A 21,973-nucleotide genomic window follows, 5' to 3' on the forward strand; every position below is an offset into this window, starting at 1 on the left:
TTACTGTAATAAATAAATAAGATTCTAATTTCTTGCCATATAGGAATTTCTAAAGAGAGTGCAGAAATTGCAAATTCGTATCAACTTGAGGGCATTCTTCATTTGACTGGTGGTGATGGCTTAGAGGACTGTGCAGGAAAAGATTTGAGACTGAGTGTAGGTCAAGCTGGACAAGGGCCGTAATCAGTCTAGCACTGTCTGCCACAGGCTCAGGTGGGAATAATGCATGTATATATATAATGGAAATAGCACCAAGCCTTTGGTTATAATCCTAGTGTTGCCACATCTACCTGGGAGACCTTGGACAAGACCCTTAATCACTCAGGCCTTCCATTTTCTTCGCTTGTAAAATAATTGGTGTGGCCAGACTTCCCCACTGGGAAGTGGTCCTCTCTGGTTCTTTTATCTTCTGTTTCTGTGAAAAAGGCAGTTTACACAGTTTTATTCATGTCCACTCGAGTGCACCTTTACAAGGAAGATGAATGTACTTAATAATTACAAAGGTGAGATTCTACTCTGCTTACCTTATAGGATCTTGTGAGATCTAGATTCTAGAGAATGTGTGCGAAAATGTTTTATAAACTGCAAATGCTGCATAAATATTGAGCCACAAATAGTGGTTTCAGATCCTCCAGTTTTTAAGTAGTACGCTCTCCAGACCATGAAGAATATGAAAGAAATTCTGTTCCTTTTAGAGAGTCTTCTCAAAACATTCTTTTGGCTACAGCAAAAGGAAAATAAAATTAATAATTATATTTTTAAGGGATGGAAGCTGAATGTGTTTGACTTGGAACCTTTCATCATCCTTCTGTGACTCCGAAAATGAGAGAAAGAATTGCTAAATTTTTATTCTCCATTAAGAAAAAGGAATTGAATGCTTGTTTCTCTCTTTTTGTTTGATATAAACATTTATAATTTTTTTTGTCCTCCCAGCCCCCTAAAATCAGGCTTAACATGGACTCTGTAGATATTTTTGGCCTTATTTTAGCTAAATCATGTTTTCCAGTTAAAAGAGAGTTATTCCACACCTTGCAATGTGTATTCAAACGATATGAACTCCAGAAAGTCAACTGTGGGATCTCCTCGCCTGAAGTTGTCCAGAGGGAGGCTTGGGAAGCCCTCCCATGTCACAGCCTTCTACACATCATATTGCTCCTCTGGGCTTTATGGTTTTATTTTCTTCCATATTCTCATTTTATTTAAAGGGCTGGAAGATTATGGGTGGCCACTCGGCATCATCATTAAGGCGAGGGGAGGGGATTAGTGAATTTATTAGTTCATACTTGCCACTGACTTTTGAGGAAAAGGTCCCATTTATGATCCCTCGGTCTCTGTTTTCAGATCAGACTCCAACCCCAACGAGATTCCTGAAGAACTGCGAGGAGGTGGGGCTCTTCAATGAGCTGGACTGCTCCCTCGAGCACGAGTTCAGGAAGGCTCAAGAGGAAGAGAGCAGCAAGCGGGTAGGTTTGCTTGGACGGACACCTGGACAGGTGTCTCCTCTAGCACCTGCTAGAAACATCTGCATGGGAACTAGGTGGCACCGCAGACTGTGCTGATAATGCTCTAAAACAGCATTTATCCGTTTGCAAGTGTTTGATGGTTTTTTTTTTTGAAAATGGATGAATCCCTGGTTGTAGAATCCAAGGCTAGAAAAACCATGGGAAAAGCAGATTATCTGAAATATGAAATTGAAGCCAAAATAAAGTTACCTGATTCTTGACCTGAGTCAGAAAAACTCACAGAATTGTTCTATTCAAAAGTTGTTGTTTAAAAAAAAAAAAAAAAAAAGTTGTTGTTTTACTGTGCTAAATAAGAGCAAGCTTTACCTGCGTGGTGAGTGCAAAGGACAAGGGTCAAGGGGTAAGATGACAAGCGAAGGATTGTAGCAGTAGAAGAGAGGATTTCACCTGATTTTGGCCCAGGTTGTAACTGTCTGATTTGCATTATCTTCCCGGTATCTCTCCACCACGTTCATAATTCCTTCCTGGTCATATTATTGAACATCTGTTGTTGTGGGAACAAATAGGTTCACTATAAGTGTGGATTATTTGTCCTTACAAATGTAGAAAAGTCACTTTACGAATCCCTCCAGAATATAGTCAGTTTTTATTGTAATGTCGTGTAAAGTGATTTAAAAATCACTTTACCAGATTAAGGAAAAGAAATAGAGTCACAACTAAATATGATAATGAAGCTTTTTGGTGTTTTTAAACTTTTTTGATAGACCATTATTGAATGCCCACAATGTACTAAACAACAAATTAGATACATCCCATGAACAGAGACTTAGACTGTGAAAGCTGGTTGAAAGGAAGCGCCGGCTACATCGTAATGGATTCTGAACTTCCAGCTGTTCCATCCGGAGAAGAAATTTTAAAAGGTTCTGATATTTCTCTAAGTGTTTCAAAACCTTTGAATCCTCCTCTATGTGAAATTATAATAATCCCCCTCCACCAGATTTTTCATGTCACATTCTCACATCAAAATAGCCATTCAGTCTGTACTGCTTTCGGAAAAATCCTGAAAATAGGTTACAAGAGGGGTTTAAAATCTCAGTCAACTCATTTGATTTATAATTAGTCATTCATACTTGACAACGCCCCTACACCCGCCCAGTGAAGCGCCTTTTTTCTTTTTCAAAGCAAACACTTATTTAGCACTTATTTGCCAGACACTGTTCTGAGCACTTGATATTTTTAACTAAATAAAAAAGAAGGCATGCGTTCTATATTTCATTGCAATAGAAATAGATTTTTAAAAAAACATAAAAACAGCAAGGGACCGAGGAACCAAAAAGTCTAGTAAATTTCCTCTGGTTGAGTAATAAATTTAGCTTTGCTGATGGACATGGCATATGTAGATGACTGAGGGATTAAGTTCATTCATTCCTTGAGATAGTCAAGGTTGGCTTCTTCCAAACTATAAGAAAGGTGTGTACTTGGTCTGTATCGTCTTCATTTCTGATAGAAGGGTTTTAATCGAAGTGTATACCCTTAATTTTCCCAAAGACATTTTTCAAGATTTAACAGCTTTAGGAAGCCCATGGTCGGGGGGCGGATTTAGATCTTCTCCTTTGCATAGTACTCATGATCTCCTATATGAAGCCCCATGGGAGGAAATTCTTGCAGATCTGAATTCCAGGAAATAGTTTGCTTCCCCTGAGGAACTGAAATATTTTCTCCTCGTGGACATGAGAATCCTGTAACCAGTTCTGTTTCTCTTTTTGCTTTGACTGCTTGTTAACGTGAAGCCGAGTTGACTGCTTAACTTTGAGAACTTTTTAGAACACTGTAATGAGCATTTTACTCCCCCTACGGACTAGATTTTCAGTTCCAGTTTATATTTCCTCTGGTCCCGATTTTTAATTTAAGAAAACATTTTCATGCTATACATTTTTTGTGTGTGTGAGTTGCTTTTGATCCTTTGTGGGTTGAGTACAAATAATTAAATGCTAAAAATTAAAATAATTAGGCAAGCAAAGTTGAGGAGGACTATTGTCACTGTAGAAATAGTCTTTTTCTCTTTCACATGTTGCTCTTAGCAACACTAGTCATGTGATGACTTTGAGATGGGTATGTGGGTGGGGGACCCTGCAGCGAGCTTCCCCCCATGGTTTTGGGGTGGGCCCCTCAGGAGACCAGTGTCTCACACCCCAACTTCACTTTCACACACTAGAAGTTGGACAGCGTTCAGACTGTTGAGGTATCCTCTTCCATTGCCTTGTTCAAACTAGAGGGCCATATCCAGCCTCGGTGACCATGACTACACATTCTTGAGGCCTAATTCAGGATGACTCATCCAGTGGCCAGATGGGCTGTGTTGGTGGCTTCTGCCCTAGCATTTCCTTGGAAGCCACAGGATGGGGAAATGAGGAGTAGGAGATGCTCTCCAATCTGCCAACATACTTTTTTTTTTTGCGGTACATGGGCCTCTCACTGTTGTGGCCTCTCCCATTGCGGAGCACAGGCTCCGGATGCGCAGGCTCAGCGGCCATGGCTCACGGGCCCAGCCTCTCCGCGGCATGTGGGATCTTCTCGGATCGGGGCGCGAACCCGTGTCCCCTGCATCGGCAGGTGGACTCTCAACCACTGCACCACCAGGGAAGCCCCCGCCAACATACTTTTACACATCCCTTTGACCACATTACTCCAGCTCCGAACATCCCTGGCACACTGCTACCCCCAGCTCCTACTTCATTTGTTTGTTCCCTGCTTGAAATGTAGGAATACAAGTTCTTTTTTCAACGCATACCTTGTCATCATTAAGTTTTGTCTTCTTCCTCCCTTTCACTCCACATTCAGATAACTATTCCTTTTTAATTTGAAGCTCCAACTCTCTTCTAATTTATTTTTCTCTGAGACTTTTAACAGAAGACTTGCATTAGTTCCCTCAGCAAGTTTTAGTAAAGTGGGAGATGGATTCATTTATCGGGAGAATTTGGTTAAAAAAGGTTTTTGCTTGAACTTTCTAAGTACTTTATACAGAAATGTTAGAAAGACTGGACTGGTCCTTCCCTCCACCTTTAAAATTCTAGCTGAAGTTTGGTCTAGAAAATTCTATCAAAGAGCAAATAGAGAATTGATCCTTGTTTAGCCCGTGTGGCTGTCTGTTGGGGAAAATTCTGTTCTACAGACTATATTTAATCCTGACACCCTTTTTCCAAAGCATCCCAATGTGTGTATAGAATGAGGACAGGCAAGAGGCAGGTAATGACCAATAGAAAAAGCCCCAATGTCTGTATCCATAGCATATATTATATAACAGATGACACATTCCATAATTGCCTCAGTCTTCCACCGTAGTATAAACCCATAGCTTCAAAACTCTCTAATGAGAGAGATTTTTTTTTCCCTTGGAAAAGCATCCTTCACTAGCAGTATCACAAATCTCAACTTGCCTACGGCTTAGAAGTCAGGCTGGTCCTGAAACAGATGAGAAACTTTTGTTCATCATTTATTCACGCAATAAATATTTTTGAGGGCCCACATTGTGCCAGGCACTGTCCAAGGCATTGGTGAATATACCATGGACTAAAGCTGATTTTGAAACAAAACAACAACAAAAAAAATCCCACCCTTCAGGTAGCTTACTTCTCATGGGCAAGACAAACAGTAAGCAAGTAAAAACAATAAAATGTATAATATGTCCATAGGTGATAAGTACTATAGAGAAAAATATGTAGCAGGGAAGAGGCACAGGGAGTGCTGGGGGTGGTCTGGGTGGGCATCACTGGTAAGCGGACATGCAGCCAAGACCTGAAAGAGGAGAAGGCTGAACCAGGTGCATACTGGGGAGGAGAGTGGGGAGAGCAGCGGGTGCAAAGCCCTGAGGCTGGAGGGCGCTCTGTGGGCTGGAGGAATTGCAAAGAGCAAGGTACGTAGTGATGCAAAGAGTGGGCTGAGGGAGCCCGTCCAGGAAGGCTGTGTAGGCTTCAGCTTTTATTCTGAGTGAGATGGAGAACTGTAGGACAGTTGTAAGCAGAGGTGTGATAGGATGTGACTTATATAGTAGAAAGTTTACTTGGCTGCCTAGTTGGAAGTAAACTGTTGGAGGGGAGTGGCAAAGTGAGACCAGGTAGGATGGTATTCAAAGAATCTAGATTAAAAATGATGGCAGATTAGTCCAAGGTACACATGGAGGGGGTGGTTAGATTCTGGATCTAATTTGAAGATAGAGCCAAGAGGAATTGCTGATGGATTACATCTGGGGAGTAAGAGGTGAACCCAGGTTTTTGACCTCAGCAACTGAAAGGATGAAGCTGTCTGTGGGAGGAACAGGTTTGAGGGGAAAATTGAGATTTTTGCAGACTTGTTAAGTGGAAACATCTAATGGGCAAATGAATGTATAAGTATGTAATACAGGACCTGTCTGAAGATGTAAACTGGGGGTCATCGGCATGTAGGTGGTGTTTAAATACATGAGACTCAATGAAATGACCTGGGCCAGGAGTGAATGGAAATGAGGTAGAGAAGAGGTCTGAGGCAGGGAACGTGACAGAGTCCTCCATCCTCCAAGACAGAGCCTTCAAGTCTCCTCAGTGGGCAGAGATGACACAGAAGACCCCGAGGCATGAAGAGTCAAGTATGGGAACCCTAGCAGTAATACTGAATGGACTCCAGTAACTGGCAATCGACATGCCGATTTTGTGTTCCACGTTAGAGGAAGAAACAAAAACAAAAGAGATTTTTTAAAAAAGGTGAATTGACCTTTCACATTTGATTTCTTTTTTAAAAAAGAGATCCAACAGTACATATCTAGGAGGTGGCAGATAGCTTCATCATATGATAGCAGTTGTGTGGGAGTGTGTGTGTCTGTATGTATAAGAAAGGAAGGGGAGTTGAAAGGACTAGAAATGAACTCCTTTGTCTTGCTGAGAGAAATATAACATTACAGCCTAACATGGTGAAGGACCCTGAAGATGAAAAGCGCGGTGTATAAGTGATAAGTGTTGTTATTCTCCCCTAGGACCTAAATCTGACTCATTATGCTGATGCAGCAAGAGCAAATTAGGGCATTTCCATGCTCTAGAATTCCTACCCAAATGATGAAAAGTGCAGTCTATTCCCAGAGGGTGTTGACTGTTTAACACATGGGAACAGGGGACAAGCTACAATCTTAAGATCTTGGATCCCAGCTCAACAGGAGTCATGGAACAGGGCATGGCCAGGTCAGCCTCAGCTCAGAAAAATCGGCTGCTCAATCTGATTAAATTCTGTACCTGGAAATCATGTCACCGGACACTACCAGTTACTTGAGGAGAGAGGGCGCAGAAAGGGAGGCGCTTTGCCTTCGTTACAGTCTTGCTCTATCAGCTACTATCAGGCATGGCTGCTCTCTGGGGAAGATGTGAGTGGCATTGTGTGAGTGGCTGCTGGGTGGAAAATAAAAGATACCAAGTTGAGCGAACTTGCAACAGCTGATGTTTCCGGTTATGTTAACATGTTGCTTCTATGATATTTGTGTAATACGATCCCCCGCCCCAGAAGTCTGGAGAAAAAGAAACATTCTGAAACCTAAACTTGGTTTTATTGAGGTTTTGCAAATGTCACCATGTTTGCTAAATCCTAGTAGATGAGATTGTTTTTTATCTTTTTGGCTTTTTTTTTTTTTTTCCAATCAGCATGACTGAAAGGAAACACCCATTGGCAACGTCATTGAGAGATGACAACCTATTTCTTCCCCTACCCCAATAACTGGAAAATCTAACCCTTATATCATAAGAATTCTCTTGTCCTCCCCCTCCATTTCAGCACACTACAAATGTAAAGCACTTTCAGCTCTCTCCTTATAGGTTTAAATTGTGCTCTCAGCCTAGATGGAATTTGATGCTGGAAGAGAAGCTGGCTTGGTCTTTGCATCCCACTCAGTGGAATGACTAAACCAGTGGATAAACTGGAAGCTATTTCATGAGTTTTAGTTCCCTGGGATTTAGGATTAATGAGTACAATCTTAACAGAGATTATGAAGAGTTGGTATCCACTTCCACATATGTCAGTGAATCATGATGTGATCTCAGGCTCAATTTTAAAATGGAATGGGAGAGAAAAACCAACTCATAGAGTTGGTTTCTTTTATTTGTTTTTTGGTGGAAGGTCAGGGTATCCTCAAAGTTGCAAAATGCATCGTCTGTTGCCCTGCAAAGAGTGAGCACATAAAATCAAGTATCTTTGACGTGGATGATGAGGGAGGGAAGGTCCACGGCTCTGAGGAAAACTGACCCAGATGGGTACTGGGTGTTTGCTCATATCCTCCCTTGGACAGTTTGTATATTTGGCTAATTTGGACCTTAATGGATGAGTCTTCACAATCTAACTTTCACATTAAAGAGAAAATCTCTCTTGAGGCTGAGGGTTTACTTTCTAATGCTAAATCATCTGGCAGTTCATGACCCTGCCCTCAGCCAGTGTTAGGAGCCAAATTAAAAGGGGGTGGTCACTGGTAATGGCAGATGAATGGCAGATGAATGGCCTGTGAGTGGCAGGTTTTATTGTTGTTCAGTGTTTTTTTTGGTGTAGGTTTTATTTATATTTGCTGTCACATGACATTTGTTCTGACAAGACTGAGGTCTCTGCCTGAGGTCTTTTTGAGAACCGATTATAAGGTTTTCAGAGGCTGAAGTTTGAATTAGAAAGTTTTGCATTCATCCCATGCAGTGATGGGTGTTCTCCTGTGAGATACTGATGTTTCCATTTGAAGCTGTGGAGTAGAAGAGATTTGGAGGACCGGATCCTAAGATACAACATGAAGATTGCTAGAGGAAGCTTGGCATTGATTTTGGGAACGTCTATTTGTGTTGGAAATACTGCAGAATAAAATAGTATTTTCTTGCACCAGTATTTCCTATTCAGTTGTGACTGGGTATGGTAATAATCAAAGTATTTCTATAGTCAGGAAGCATATCTGACACGTGGGACATTTTGAACATGTTATTAATGATAATTTGATTTTGGTCCCTCTAGTTAACAGGGAATAATTATAGGTGGTTATGGCAGTACTACATTCCCCATTTTAAATACAGAAGAATAAACTATCGAGAGAGACAAAAAGAGTTGATAGGCGTCCACTAAGGGGGTCCAGTGACAGGGGGTGCATATCCTGGCTTTTATCCTACCTCTCTGACTGTGCTCCCTCTGCCTCCTTGTCTTTTGCTGTATCCACTTTCGGGTGGTTTCTGTTTACACCTTCTCTTCAGAAAACTTGTACATTCTCATAACCTAGCAATCAACTCCACCCAACACTTCCTTTATCTGTCCTCACCGTGAATATTCATCTCTACTCTCCAGCTGTTACCAGCATTCCCACTTGAAGATGCCGCTGCTGTTTGTAACGTACTGTGCCCAGAACTGTGCTCAAGGCTTTCCTGCAGAAACTCATTGCCATGTCTAAACCCCCCCACCTGCCTCTGAGTCTGTCAGAGACATAGTTCATCCACCTCAGGAGGCAGCTTTGCCTTCCCTCCTTCCTTTGCACCCCATCAGCTTCCTTAGGCCAGAATCCTCATCTCTTCTCTTTATTTTCCATTTCTATCACCTCACGTCTAGCCCATCATCACTTCCTACTGAGTTACCTACCGCTGCACATTCCAAGAAAATGTTTTGACCTCTAACCCAACTTTAAAGAAATACCTAGAATTACGTATTATCGCAAAATTGAATGTATTTTTTAATAAGTGAAAACAAACCGAAATATTTAGATGTAAAAAAAAAATTGTTCTTGAAAGTGTTTGCCTCTCACTTGTGGTTAAGTTGAAAGTTCTTCCAAGTACTGTCATTGTTAAAAGGTAGAGGGGTTGGTGTGGGATGTAATCAGTATAAAAGGGAGTGCTTTGGGAGCTGTTAAACTGCAATCTTGATTCTAGGAGATTCTATGCAAGGAATGCATCTAAAAGGACGAAAGCAGGGATGGCGGTGGGATGGGGAGGGGCACTTAAAAACTGAGTCACGGGCTTCCCTGGTGGCGCAGTGGTTGAGAGTCTGCCTGCCTATGCAGGGGACATGGGTTCGTGCCCCGGTCTGGGAGGATCCCACATGCCGCGGAGCGGCTGGGCCTGTGAGCCATGGCCGCTGGGCCTGCACGTCCGGAGCCGGTGCTCCGCAAAGGGAGAGGCCACAACAGTGAGAGTCCTGCGTACCGCAAAACAAACAAACAAACAAACAAATAAAAACAACAACAAAAAAAACTGAGTCACTCTGCTATACAGCGAGATTGGCACAGCTTTGTAAATCAACTAGATTTCAATTAAAAAAAAAATTTAAAAAGACTAAGAAAAGGAACTAAAAATGGCCCAAAACACAATGGAGCCCTGAAGCTCTTCAGGCACCATCATCAACCCAGACTCGGGTTGTGAAGATCGCTTGTTTGGCCTGCCTTCCCATCAGGCGGGCTTACTGTAGCTGAAAATTAGTCCAATTGAATTATTTGGCTGGGAGGCTCCTCACTAAAATAATTACGAAGCTCAGCTTTAAGAGCCGAAAAAAGGGCAGCTTTTCCCAGCTGGAGACTTTCTCATCAGGGTGCTTTCTCTGTTTGGGGGGGGGGGGGGTTGGGTTGGGATCTCAGCTGGTTAAAATCACTCCTTACCTGTCCTGAGGCAGGCAAGCCAGGCTGGGATTTCAAGGTATTAACCCAAATGGAATCACAATGGCGAATGGACGCTCTCCTCTGAAGGAATCCATTTCCAGCTGTGAGTAATTCAGGACTTGCAACCCACCAGACTCCCGCTGCAGTGGGTGTGTACCTGGGGCCAGGAGGCTTTTGCATCTGCCTAGGGAGCATGTCCTGTCCTCTGTGAGGCCCTGCATTCATGCTCCCGAAAGCAAGCAGGAAAACAGATCGGTTTTCTGGGCTGGATTAAAACAAAATGACTAAAAGATGAAGCTTCCGTTCTGGGCAAAAAAAACAACGCTCACATTTAGAAAATTGGACCACATGTTAGCCGCACTGAGCATCTGCAGCTAAGAATCACTTACCTGGGCCCCTCACAGAGATGTGAGGAAAAAAATGACACCAGGAAAAGAGGAAAGGAAAAGAATATAATAATTACAAGAGTCTCTGCTTCCATCATCTCATAAATCCAGGTGAACATTAAGTATGGTTAAGAGCAGGTATGGGAGTGATTTACTCTGGGAACCCTGCTTTAGCATTTGTGTGCTGTTAAGTTATTTCCATATTGATAAGGCTGAGGCCAGGAACTGGGATTCCACACATTCCTCCTGTCCGTGTTGCCAGCATGTTGGCTGTCGACTCAAACCTGGGGTGCAGTGTCTGATTTTAGTACCAGAACCCTGGAGGAACAGTTTCCTTGTCCTTAACCCAACTTCCACCAAAACCCAAAAGCCTAGGAAAGTTGATAAAACGGTGGATTTCCCCCCCTGTACCACATTCCTACACTTTGGGGAACTGGCCCTTCTGCTGACCCACAGAGGCTGGTTGGATTGGAGAGGAGGTCAGGCCTTCCCTGGGGTGGCCAGGCACAATCACCTGCTGGCTCCTCCCTCTTGGGCTGGGATGCTTCTCATATGCTAGGAATATTGGCTGCAGACTTCTCCAGAACGTAGCTGGGCTTCCCTTTGTTCCTTGCTTTCTGGGATATGAAAGGCTATTTTTAGCCTATTCGAACCTGTGGCTCTTCCGTGTGATGGGGCCGGTTTCTCCTTTGGCTCTAGAGGGAAATGGAATGCCAAAAGGGCTTTACGCTCAGCATCTCCTCTAAGCGCATATTTTCTAATAAAACTCACCAGCGTTGGCAGAATCAGACTGTTGTGTATGGAGATGATATTTGGACTTTTTCACCTGAAGGCGAATGTGAGCTGTTTTACTGGACAGCTTTGGAGCTAGAAGGACGGATTGCCCCACCTGCAAGCTCTCCCTTCATTGTCCTGCATGCTGGGGGCTTCCCCAGTCTTCTCCGTGAAGTGGGGCAAACCCCGCATTTTGGGTTCAGCGTGGCTGCAGCCCAGGCATCCCTGGGATCTGAGTTACAGGCAGAGCACACCATCTGTTATATGAAAACTTTGAAAGTTGATCACAGTGCTGACCGATCCTGCCTGAGTCGGGTGCCGGGCGCCGCCTTTCTCTGTGGCTTTATGTTTGGGTGGGGGCTTGTTTGGGCTCTGCAAACAGTCATGTCCCCAAAGAAGAAAAGCAGTCGTGTTTTGTGTGCCTGTCGGGTTGATTGACTACAGATGGTGCAGTGCCAAGCATTCTGAATCACAGCCGCTCTCAAAGAAGTCGTCCCCTTTCTGGCTTCTCCCGGTATGGTTTGTTATGCACAGAGCTTAGGAACTTTCCCAGAGGATTTACAAACGTGAGGCTATTGCTGGATTCACTGGCACAGTTGGTCCAGGCATTCCTGTTGGTCCAGGCATTTCCACGGCAATGTAGAGCACATGTGAGCGCCACCCTTCCAGCCCCATTTGGTTGGTCCCCAAGTGACCAGAAGGGAACAAGATGGTCCAGAATCCTGGCAGCCCCTTTTGTGGTGTGGTGTGCCAAAGTGCGACATACACTGTCATACCTCTGTGCTGCTCGTCCACCTGAAAACTGCCTCCCGACACCTCCTGCGCTAATCGCAACAGCTCCGGTGTGGATTGTGAAGTAAGGCGGAGTGTTGTCTGAATTCAGGACGAGAGCAAGAAAACCAGACTCCATCCCTCATTCTCTAAAAGTCATGCATGACTTCATTTTCTCACCGGTAAACCGGGCCTTTTAACTACCTTGGAGTTAAAAACATACATAGTTCAAATATATTGAGATCTGGAGCATAGAAAATAAAGCCGATTCCTAGGTACATGGTGTTAGATTCACATATTACTGCAACATCTCACCTCGTACATTCTTTCAGGTGACTGAAAGAAGTGTCCTAAAAGGGGTCCTGGGAACAGAATTCCAAGTCCACTTTCACAGAGCCAGTAAGGCAGTGGTGACATTGCTGCCTGAAAGAACGTCTCTCCCCTTCATAGCAGGAGGAGGGGAAGAGCTCCTTATTCCAGATTTCTGCTAGATGTCTTTCTTTATTTGTATCATGATAATGCACATATACACAAGTACATGTCTTGGGCAAAGTGGGCCATCAGGCTTTGTGAATAATTCCTCGCTTTTCTGACCATTACCTAGTATTGCCTACATGTGCAATTCAACACCAATTTTAATGACATTTGATGTCCAAGTACAGCTGCCTGCTGCCCTCTGTGAAGGTGGCACGCCTGACTTGCCCATCAGCTGGGTGTGAACTTAGGAGTGATTTCCCATTAGTGGTGATGGATTTGCACAGATCCAAACACACACACCCGCCCATGGACCCCCTTTTGTGACCAGAAGCACATATTGCCAGACAGCTGGCCAGGGCCAGGGGTGCAGTCTGTGATCACAGGAGGGAGGAGCTGCTCTGACCTCATTAGTGCCGTTCTTCTAATTGAGGGTCTAACACTCACAGACTACAGCTACCCATGCCGCACTCCTAATAACAATGGACTGGTATATTTTACAGAAAACAATCTGTTGACAATACTGATGGAGTAGTCCAAGCACTATTTTCTCTTCTGAGATTTTAAAATTTGCCCTTCCTAACGTCTTCTGCCTTTTAACAAAATCTCACAATACCTCAGCAAACTTGCCTGAATCGTGAAACAGTGGTTTGTTGCTGTGAAAGAACTCTGAGATTGCACATTTCTGTTTCAGTCAAACTGAAAGTGTAGAGAAAAGCTTGAGAAGCTCCTGTAGAATGGGGGACATCCTATATGTCTCTGATCTTAGCGTTCGGGTGGGTGTTAGAAGGTAGAATGTGAATGAGGCTTTGTGTGTATGTTAGGAATGGCTTGAAAGTAAGTTCGCCACTAAAATACTTTTCCTTGGATGCTTTGTGGGATTTATTCAGCTCATCCTCCTGGACTCACTGGCTTTTAATCAAAGAGTAAATAATCACTCCAACAGAGCCATGCCCTGTACACATGAAATGTTTGACTCGGTACAGTTTTCAAACATCCGTTTACGGCTTACTGTGCTCATAACTCTTTCACCCAGTTCCTCCTCCTTCATTTGGAAGTCCTAGCCCCGACTTCCTCATCCCCTGCCCGGGGTGTTTGTGAAGCCCCTTTAATCTGTGCCGCTGAGACCATCTGACATATTAGCCAGCCGGAGAATGAGGTCCCGACCAAGATGACTAATATTTGCATTCGTCTTTCCGTTCTGTAGAAAAGAAGAAAGAGACCAATTCTGATTCTTAAAGTGGTCCTCATTTTCCACACCCCCCTGGCAGAGGTAACCTGTCCTTGTGCCAAATGCCTTTCCCAACAGCTGTTTGGTGATTCTGTGTCACCGGGCTCACTGTAAAATCAGGCATATCCTTTTAATTACCTGTTCATATTTCAGCCATGCCGAACTCCATGGCACAGAGAGAGGGGAGAAACCTTCATTGTAATGGATTTTTAGTAAGACTATCTCGGAGATAAGAGTCCTAAATCTTGGCAGGCTCTTTAGAGCACACACTTTGTGATTGCACACAAATTCTTGGCTCCCTAGAGCTGTGTTGTAAGTGAAGTGCACTGCACGGGGCTGGGTAATAAGATACTGCAGATACATTTGAGAGCAAGGTACACTTTTGCTTTATTTATGAAGATAGACATGCTGGTTGAGGGCTTAATCACAGCTGATAAATCATTTTAAGAAAGCCTATTAGAACCATATGCTGATTTTTTTTCATTAATATACTGTGTCTGTTTCCAGTCTAATAAGACAGGGTTTTCTCTCATGCTCTCTGTTTCTCCAGTGTGGACTATTTATCTGTTTAAGTGGTATCACTCGTGTGGGAGCATTTATCTCTTTAAGAGGTACCATTAATAAAATAAGGTGAAAGGAAAGGGGGAAGGAAACATGAGTGAAAGGGCCCATTGCACAATGCCTGTGTGTGTGTGTGTGTGTTTGTGCGTGTGCGTGTGCATGTGTGTTTATGGTATTACAAAGGAAAGAGTCAAAAAGCTGAGAACAGGAAACATCTCAGTTAGAGTTTCGGAAAACCGTGGATTGGTCTTCACTCGGCATAAGGTAGTCATTTCAGCCCAGGTGGTTATAATACTATAGTAAAAGATTATCTGAATATGGGTGGGGGGGGTGGAGTGTGCACTGACATTTTGGTTACCTCACTTCTCCCCAAGCTAGCAGAGGTCTGCCCCAGGAACAGGTCCCAAGGCTCTTTAATGAGAGCCATATTGGGGCTCCAACTCGGAGCCAAGTTCTGTTTTTCGCTAATTGCAGGGGTGCCTTGCAGATCTTTTCTATTATTTCCTGATTATACCCCTGCTCTTTTTATTATCTTGCCAAAATTCAAACAGTAATAATTGCATGATTTATTGTTTATTTATAACCCCTTCTACTGTGTCAATCACTGTATTAAATAGATTTTTAAAACAGCAGTGGCTTTTACCAAATGACTAGATTTCTTTTACCTTCCACAGAGAAGCCATGCATGGTGAATCTCACTTGGTATTCCTCAGAGTGCTTCCATGGCCCTCCCTCTCCAGAATCCTGTCTTTCTGACCGTATAAATAAGGGCTGGTTTTGGTGCACAGAGAGAGCTTGCGTGCCAGGAAGATGTTTTAGGAAAGGATATTAATTTATCCTTTAGAGTATATCCAGGTTTGGGTTATATGACTCCTAGGTTTCTTTCCAACTCACAGTTTCCACGATTCTCTGAAAACTGCGTTTAGAGATAAGGATACGTGAAAAGCCCATTTTATACAAATTTAAACATAGTGGGGAAACCTGACACCAAATTACTAGAAATTGAGATTATGAACTAGTAATCATAAAATTCACTACCATTCACTTAGGGGTCCCTACTATTTGTCAGGCATGGTGCTAGAAGTTTTGTTTACATTATTCCCTGATTGTTGCAACAATCTTACGAGATAATTGTTTTTACCTTCATTTAACGTAATAAGAAGTTAAAGCTTAGGAGTTTAAATAATTTGCTGAAAGCCACAAAGCTCGGAAGTTACAGATCCAGTATTTGTACATAGGACTGTCTGCTGGAAAATTCCTGTGCTTCCCACTACTTCAGCCTCTTCCTATCTTTATTTCCTTATGGTACCTGTATATTTTAATATACCTGCTAATTTACTTTAAAAAAATGTTCAGTGGAAGCTTTGCAAAACATCAAGCTCACGTGAAAAAATCTTGACTGTACCCACTCTATCCTGGTCTTTAAAAATTCTTCTGTAGGCCTCCAGTCTCAGCCCCAAATTCTTCCGTGTTCTGTAGCTGCGGCTGCAGCAGCACAGCTGGCCCTGAAACCTCAGGAAAAAGGCAGCTTCTCTTCATAATGCATCTTTCAATGTCACTGAGGGCATGCAGTCCACCACCACCTCCCTACTCACCAAAATACATTAATTCCCGGTCCAAACCAGACCTGGGACCATCTCTAGTGTTGTGTAACATCCTCCTATGAAATATTTCCTTCCTTGCTTGCTCCCAGTGACCACTGCTTTCCTGGAGTAAGATGAACATTTGCCGAGTGGAGCTGTATTTGGAGCCTACATTAAATTCTAATAGAGTAATACCTGCTTGAATGCCCCCGAGGAGAGCACACTTAGGAGAATGCTGCTATGGTATCTTAGGACATTGCCTTGAACTGGGGGGGGGGGGGGGGGGGGATGGTGGTTGCTACACCATTATTTCTGGGTGTCATAGGAATTTGGGCAGTAGGATAGAGTAATTTCTAATACGTAGGCTGTGGTCGGCGTTATATATTTAAACGTTTGATTTTAAAGGAAAGCTTCGTCGTGCACCTTCCCTCCACCCCCAGCTTCCACCCTTGGACATGTTTCTATTATGTCCTCCCAATTCAAGCCAACAAACTTTTATTGACGGCTTAAGATGTCCCAGGTGCCGTGCTGGGGGACCAGGTGCCAAGGCTGTGTTCTGTAGGGGAGCTGCTAGTCTGAGGGTACAGGGGGAAGCTTGGCTTTCTTGATGGGTCCTAAGCTCCTCTGGAATCACAGGTACAATAGAAATGGCAATGACTGTGGCTACTCAGTTTAGCTGCATATTCCTCATGACCTGACCCTGACTTAATTTACCAGTTTTCTCTTTTGTGTTATTTTCTCTCTTGTGTCTTTTCTGTTCCAGGAAAATGGAATACGTCTCCCTTCCCTAAACCTATCTGTGTCTTCCCCACCTCACTGTGCTCTTGCCCACAACAGTTATCTCTACCTGGAACAAATGGGACCTAATGTCTCCCCTCCCCTTATCTTTGACCAAATCTAACCCAGTCATAAAAGCCTATGTCAGATGCCACCCCCATGAAGCCTTCTCTGATTCCCCCTCACCTGATATAACCTGGGCCTCCCCGAATTCCCACATTACTTTTCAAGCACTTCTTGTGGCACTTCTACCTGCCTATGTCATGTTCTCGTATCCTCTGCGTTCTCCTCTCTCCCCTCGACTGTAAGCCGTGTTGTTGCGAGGCACTGCCTAGCCCCTTCTGTCACTCCCGGCACCATTGCCTCACACATGGAAGAAGCTCCATGAAGAATTATTGGAATGGGTGAATGAATGAACATAAACGCATGAATGAATGTCCTTATACAGCAAGATTACTTTACCTGGTTTATCCGAGGCAAGGAGAACTGAAGGGCCTTCTACGGCACTTTGAGAGGTCTCTTAAAGCGTTTCAGTATCCATTTTCTTTTCAAGAAATTTGCTAATCCATGAAGGAGCTAGGATGACTGAGGATGAAAAATACCCAACAACATAGTTATTGGTTAATAGTATACCGTGTAGAGAATCTTGAATTGAAAGCAAGAAGGCTTGGAATGAGAAATTCACCTTTTCATTCAGCAGTGTTTTATATGTGTCAGTCATTGGGATGCAATAAGATATCACTTAAAATGCCAGCACTTATAATAAAGTGTGACAAGTGTTTCGTACCATAATAGTAAAATAGGGCTAAACTAAGGATTTCCTAATGCAGTAGTGTGTGTGTGTGTATGTGTGTGTGTGTGAGATAGGGGGGAGAGTGGTAAGTTAGGTTAAGTAACGTAACATTATGAGCCTTGGTCTTCTCATCTGTAAAATGGTGATAATAATTATTTATCTCATAAAGTGTTGCTGATGGCAAACAAAGCCCCCTATATAAAGCACTGTAACGTATATGCAGTGGTGCTCAATAATTCTTGTTTTCTTCCCCTTCACTATATGTATACCCAAGGCTGCTGAGACCTTAGTGCCAAATCTGCGGTGGGAAACTAAGCAAATACTCTATGCCCATAATTTTTCCTGGATTTTAGGTGGTACTTGTGACTCAGAAGTCCCTTTCATCATTGCAATGGGCCAAGAGACTAAAACCTTCCAAAGCCTTTAGTCAAAACTCGGAGGTGGGTTTGGTGTCTATGATCCGTACCCAGCAGGAGACAGTCTTCTGTTGTTACAGGTGATTCTTATATAAATCCAGAGTCTTAGGGCTTCCCCAGCATTTTCTTTCACAACCCAGGTAGTGAGTATACCCACTATTTATTTTTAGGAAGGTTTGGCAGATGTTGGCTAGGCTGATTTCCAGGTCAGAAAAAATGTTCAAGGATGCTTTCTTCCGAGCAATGTAGTAGAAGTTCCCATGGGGCAGATGGAAATGAAACCGTAACATCTTTAGAACACACTCACCTATTCCTCAGTTACTTATCCACAAAATTGCTGATCCTGTGGACACCATCTCATTTTGTCTTTTTTGGCATTTGAATAGCTTCCTGGAACGATGTGCTTCTTCCAGTGTCTGGGTGTTGAGGACCACCAGAGCTTTGGTTACTACAGAACATTGTTGGTAAAGAAAAATAAAAATAAACCCTCTTTGAGGCAGGTTGAGTTCATGGTTTAGGCAAGTTTGGCCTGATTGGAGAAAACAGTCTGCATGGCCAAGTGGACTGGCCATGCTGTCCATTTCAGGGCCAGCTATACACAAAAGAGGTGCCGCTTGCCTGCCACTCCTGGTCCTTCTGGGGTGGGTAGGAGAGAACATGGGTATTGCCTGGGTCCACATCAGCTTGGAGCAAAGGCCCTGAATCATACAGTTCACTCCTTCTTGCTTTCTTTTTTGTCACAAATATTACAGATGCAGAGGCCCTCAGTTCTCTACTTGTGGTATCTGATTTATCCATACCTTATTACACCGCTTACCAAGAATGGGAAAACTGGGAAATATTAAATCCATGATGGGGGCAGAATGTTGACTCTTCCACCTTGTATCAAAGGAGGGCAACCCATGAGGGAGTTAGAGCTGAGACGTGACAAATACCCTGGCCATTTGCAGTGAGAAATGCCAAAATGGGCTTTTCCAGTTTCCAAGAACTAGTTTGGGACCATCACAACCACAATTACTATTATCCCTTCCTAAGTAAGAGCTGAAAGACCAACTTTCTGCCCCAGTGAAAGCCTGTCCTCCTGTCTTTCCTTTTACTACCAGAACCAAATAGCCAAAGGTCAGTGCCACACAAGTACTTCTATTTCAGGGTTTACCAAAATGTCTTCCCTGGAAAACTACTCCTGAGAAATATGCTGCATCAGAATCCCAGCATCACCAGCATCACCTGGGAACTTGCTAAAAAGACAGATTCTGGGACCCCACTCCAGACCGACTTGGTAAGTCTGGGTGTGGCAAGTCCCAAAGTAATGCTGATGCTGCTGGTCTGGAGACTACTTCGAAAATCACTGTTCTAAGGAAATGCTGCTCTAAGGATTCCTTTGTCAAGAGGTTCACTGTTCGTTTAATCTTACTCTTCTCTTGGGGATTCACAATGTACGTTGGCATTTTAAAGGCTTGAAGAGGTCCTGCTTGAAAGAGATCTTGCTCAACCCACCATTTTTTTTTAACATCTTTATTGGGGTATAATTGGTTTACAATGGTGTGTTAGTTTCTGCTTTATAACAAAGTGAATCAGTTATACATAAACATATGTTCCCATATGTCTTCCCTCTTGCGTCTCCCTCCCTCCCACCCTCCCTATCCCACCCCTCCAGGCTGTCACAAAGCACTGAGCCAATATCCCTGTGCCATGAGGCTGCTTCCCACTAGCTATCTACCTTACTACGTTTGTTAGTGTGTGTATATGTCCATGACTCTCTCTCGCCCTGTCACAGCTCACCCTTCCCCCTCCCCATATCCTCAAGTCCGTTCTGCAGTAGGTCTGCATCTTTATTCCTGTCTTACCCCTAGGTTCTTCATGACATTTTTTTTTCTTAAATTCCATATATATGTGTTAGCATACGGTATTTGTCTTTTTCTTTCTGACTTACTTCACTCTGTATGACAGACTCTAGGTCTATCCACCTCATTACAAATAGCTCAATTTCGTTTCTTTTTATGGCTGAGTAATATTCCATTGTATATATGTGCCACATCTTCTTTATCCATTCATCCGATGATGGGCACTTAGGTTGTTTCCATCTCCGGGCTCTTGTAAATAGAGCTGCAATGAACATTTTGGTACATGACTCTTTTTGAATTTTGGTTTTCTCAGGGTATATGCCCAGGAGTGGGATTGCTGGATCATATGGTAGTTCTATTTGTAGTTTTTTAAGGAACCTCCATACTGTTCTCCATAGTGGCTGAACCAATTCACATTCCCACCAGCAGTGCAAGAGTGTTCCCTTTTCTCCACACCCTCTCCAGCATTTATTGTTTCTAGATTTTTTGATGATGGCCATTCTGACCGGTGTGAGATGATATCTCATTGTAGTTTAGATTTGCATTTCTCTAATGATTAATGATGTTGAGCATTCTTTCATGTGTTTGTTGGCAGTCTGTATATCTTCTTTGGAGAAATGTCTATTTAGGTCTTCTGCCCATTTTTGGATTGGGTTGTTTGTTTTTTTGTTATTGAGCTGCATGAGCTGCTTGTAAATTTTGGAGATTAATCCTTTGTCAGTTGCTTCATTTGCAAATATTTTCTCCCATTCTGAGGGTTGTCTTTTGGTCTTGTTTATGGTTTCCTTTGCTGTGCAAAAGCTTTGAAGTTTCATTAGGTCCCATTTGTTTATTTTTGTTTTTATTTCCATTACTCTAGGAGGAACCCACCATTTTTGTAACTTATTATTTGACCACAGAACCCTTCTCTTTCTGTGGAATAGCCCTTGACATTCCATGGAGCCATAATCCTTTGCAACCAGCTTTGCATGACTGCAATGGAAAGAGCTTGAGATATCTTGACTTATTGGTTTTGTGGCCTTACCAAGTCACCTAACATTTCTGAGCCTTCATTTCTGTCTGCCTTGTAAAGTTATGGTGGGGTTTAGGCATAATTATATGTAAAGGGCCTAGCAAGTTGCCTTGCTTGCATGTAGAATATACTTAGTAAATGGAAAGTGTGTTTTGTCTAGTTTATGTCAGAGCTATGTTGACATTTGTTCCACCCCTACTCTCTTTGAATGTACGGTCACTTCAGGACATTTTGAACGTGTCCAAAGATTTCTTGAAACTTGGGCCCATAGTTTCTGTCTTCAAGTGAGTAGCTCTTCTTGATATGGACTCTAATTGAGTCAGCACCAACTGTTCTGTAATTGTCAAGGAGAATATTTTCATGATGAAGAAAAATAGCCAGCAGGAGAGTTTTTGAGGATGCTTTGACATCAAGAGTACATAGCCTTTTTTTTTTTTTGTGGTATGCAGGCCTCTCACTGTTGTGGCCTCTCCTGTTGCGGAGCACAGGCTCCAGACGCGCAGGCTCAGTGGCCATGGCTCACGGGTGCAGCCGCTCCGCGGCATGTGGGATCTTCCCGGAGCGGGGCACGAACCCGTGTCCTCTGCATTGGCAGGCGGACTCTCAACCACTGCGCCACCAGGGAAGCCCAAGAGTACATAGCATTTTGATTCTAAATTATGTGAAAGTAGTGTATAAGCTTTAATGTGCTATAAAAATGAGTGATTGTGATTATAATTATTATTACCTTAGCAAACGTTTTAGGTTCAAAAAAAAAGACTTGCCATTGCAGAATTGGTGTGTTTCTCTGAAAAGGAAGAATATGATATTTCTTCCCCTTCTTTGGCCATCCTCTGACCATCATCCGTCTCAGAATCTCTTTGGACGGACCTCTACAACTGTATGGGTTATATATGGGCCTGTGACTTCAAGGCTGGAACTCAGAGAGGCAATGAGAGGGTAGAACATCGAGTGACTTTTCAATAAGTCCTCACAACCCAAGGACACGCCCCAGTACTTCTGACGCAACAAACTTGGAGACAGGGGAATATGATTTATGAGGAAAGGCAACAGATTTTTGGTTCTTCTATGGGAGCAACTGGAAAGCTCTGGTCTGGAGCATGCAACTGGTTTCCATAACTTAATTGTGTGACCAGCTGGCCCCCTGGAAGGAGATGGGCTCCAATGTTCCCAGAATACGGGGAAGAGGTTGATGGACTGTGAGGCTCAGCAAAGCCTGAGGCCCAGGGAGTAGATGCTGAGGCCAGGAAGGGAGCCTTCTCAGCATG

At 43.2% G+C, this 21,973-nt stretch overlaps 1 protein-coding gene across 1 annotated transcript in view; it reads left to right on the forward strand.

The window, feature by feature from the left end:
* CREB5 (cAMP responsive element binding protein 5) overlaps nt 1-21,973 on the forward strand; it is a gene marked incomplete at its 3' end in the record, with an annotated part of 332,872 nt that overhangs the window by 16,911 nt on the left and 293,988 nt on the right. The window contains exon 3 of the mRNA XM_082846274.1: nt 1,342-1,463. Coding sequence (XP_082702400.1) covers nt 1,342-1,463 — 122 coding nt within the window. The remainder of the gene's footprint in view (nt 1-1,341; nt 1,464-21,973) is intronic.

This window comes from Leucopleurus acutus, assembly GCF_964270905.1.
Source record: "Leucopleurus acutus genome assembly, chromosome: 9".
Lineage (NCBI taxonomy): Eukaryota > Metazoa > Chordata > Mammalia > Artiodactyla > Delphinidae > Leucopleurus > Leucopleurus acutus.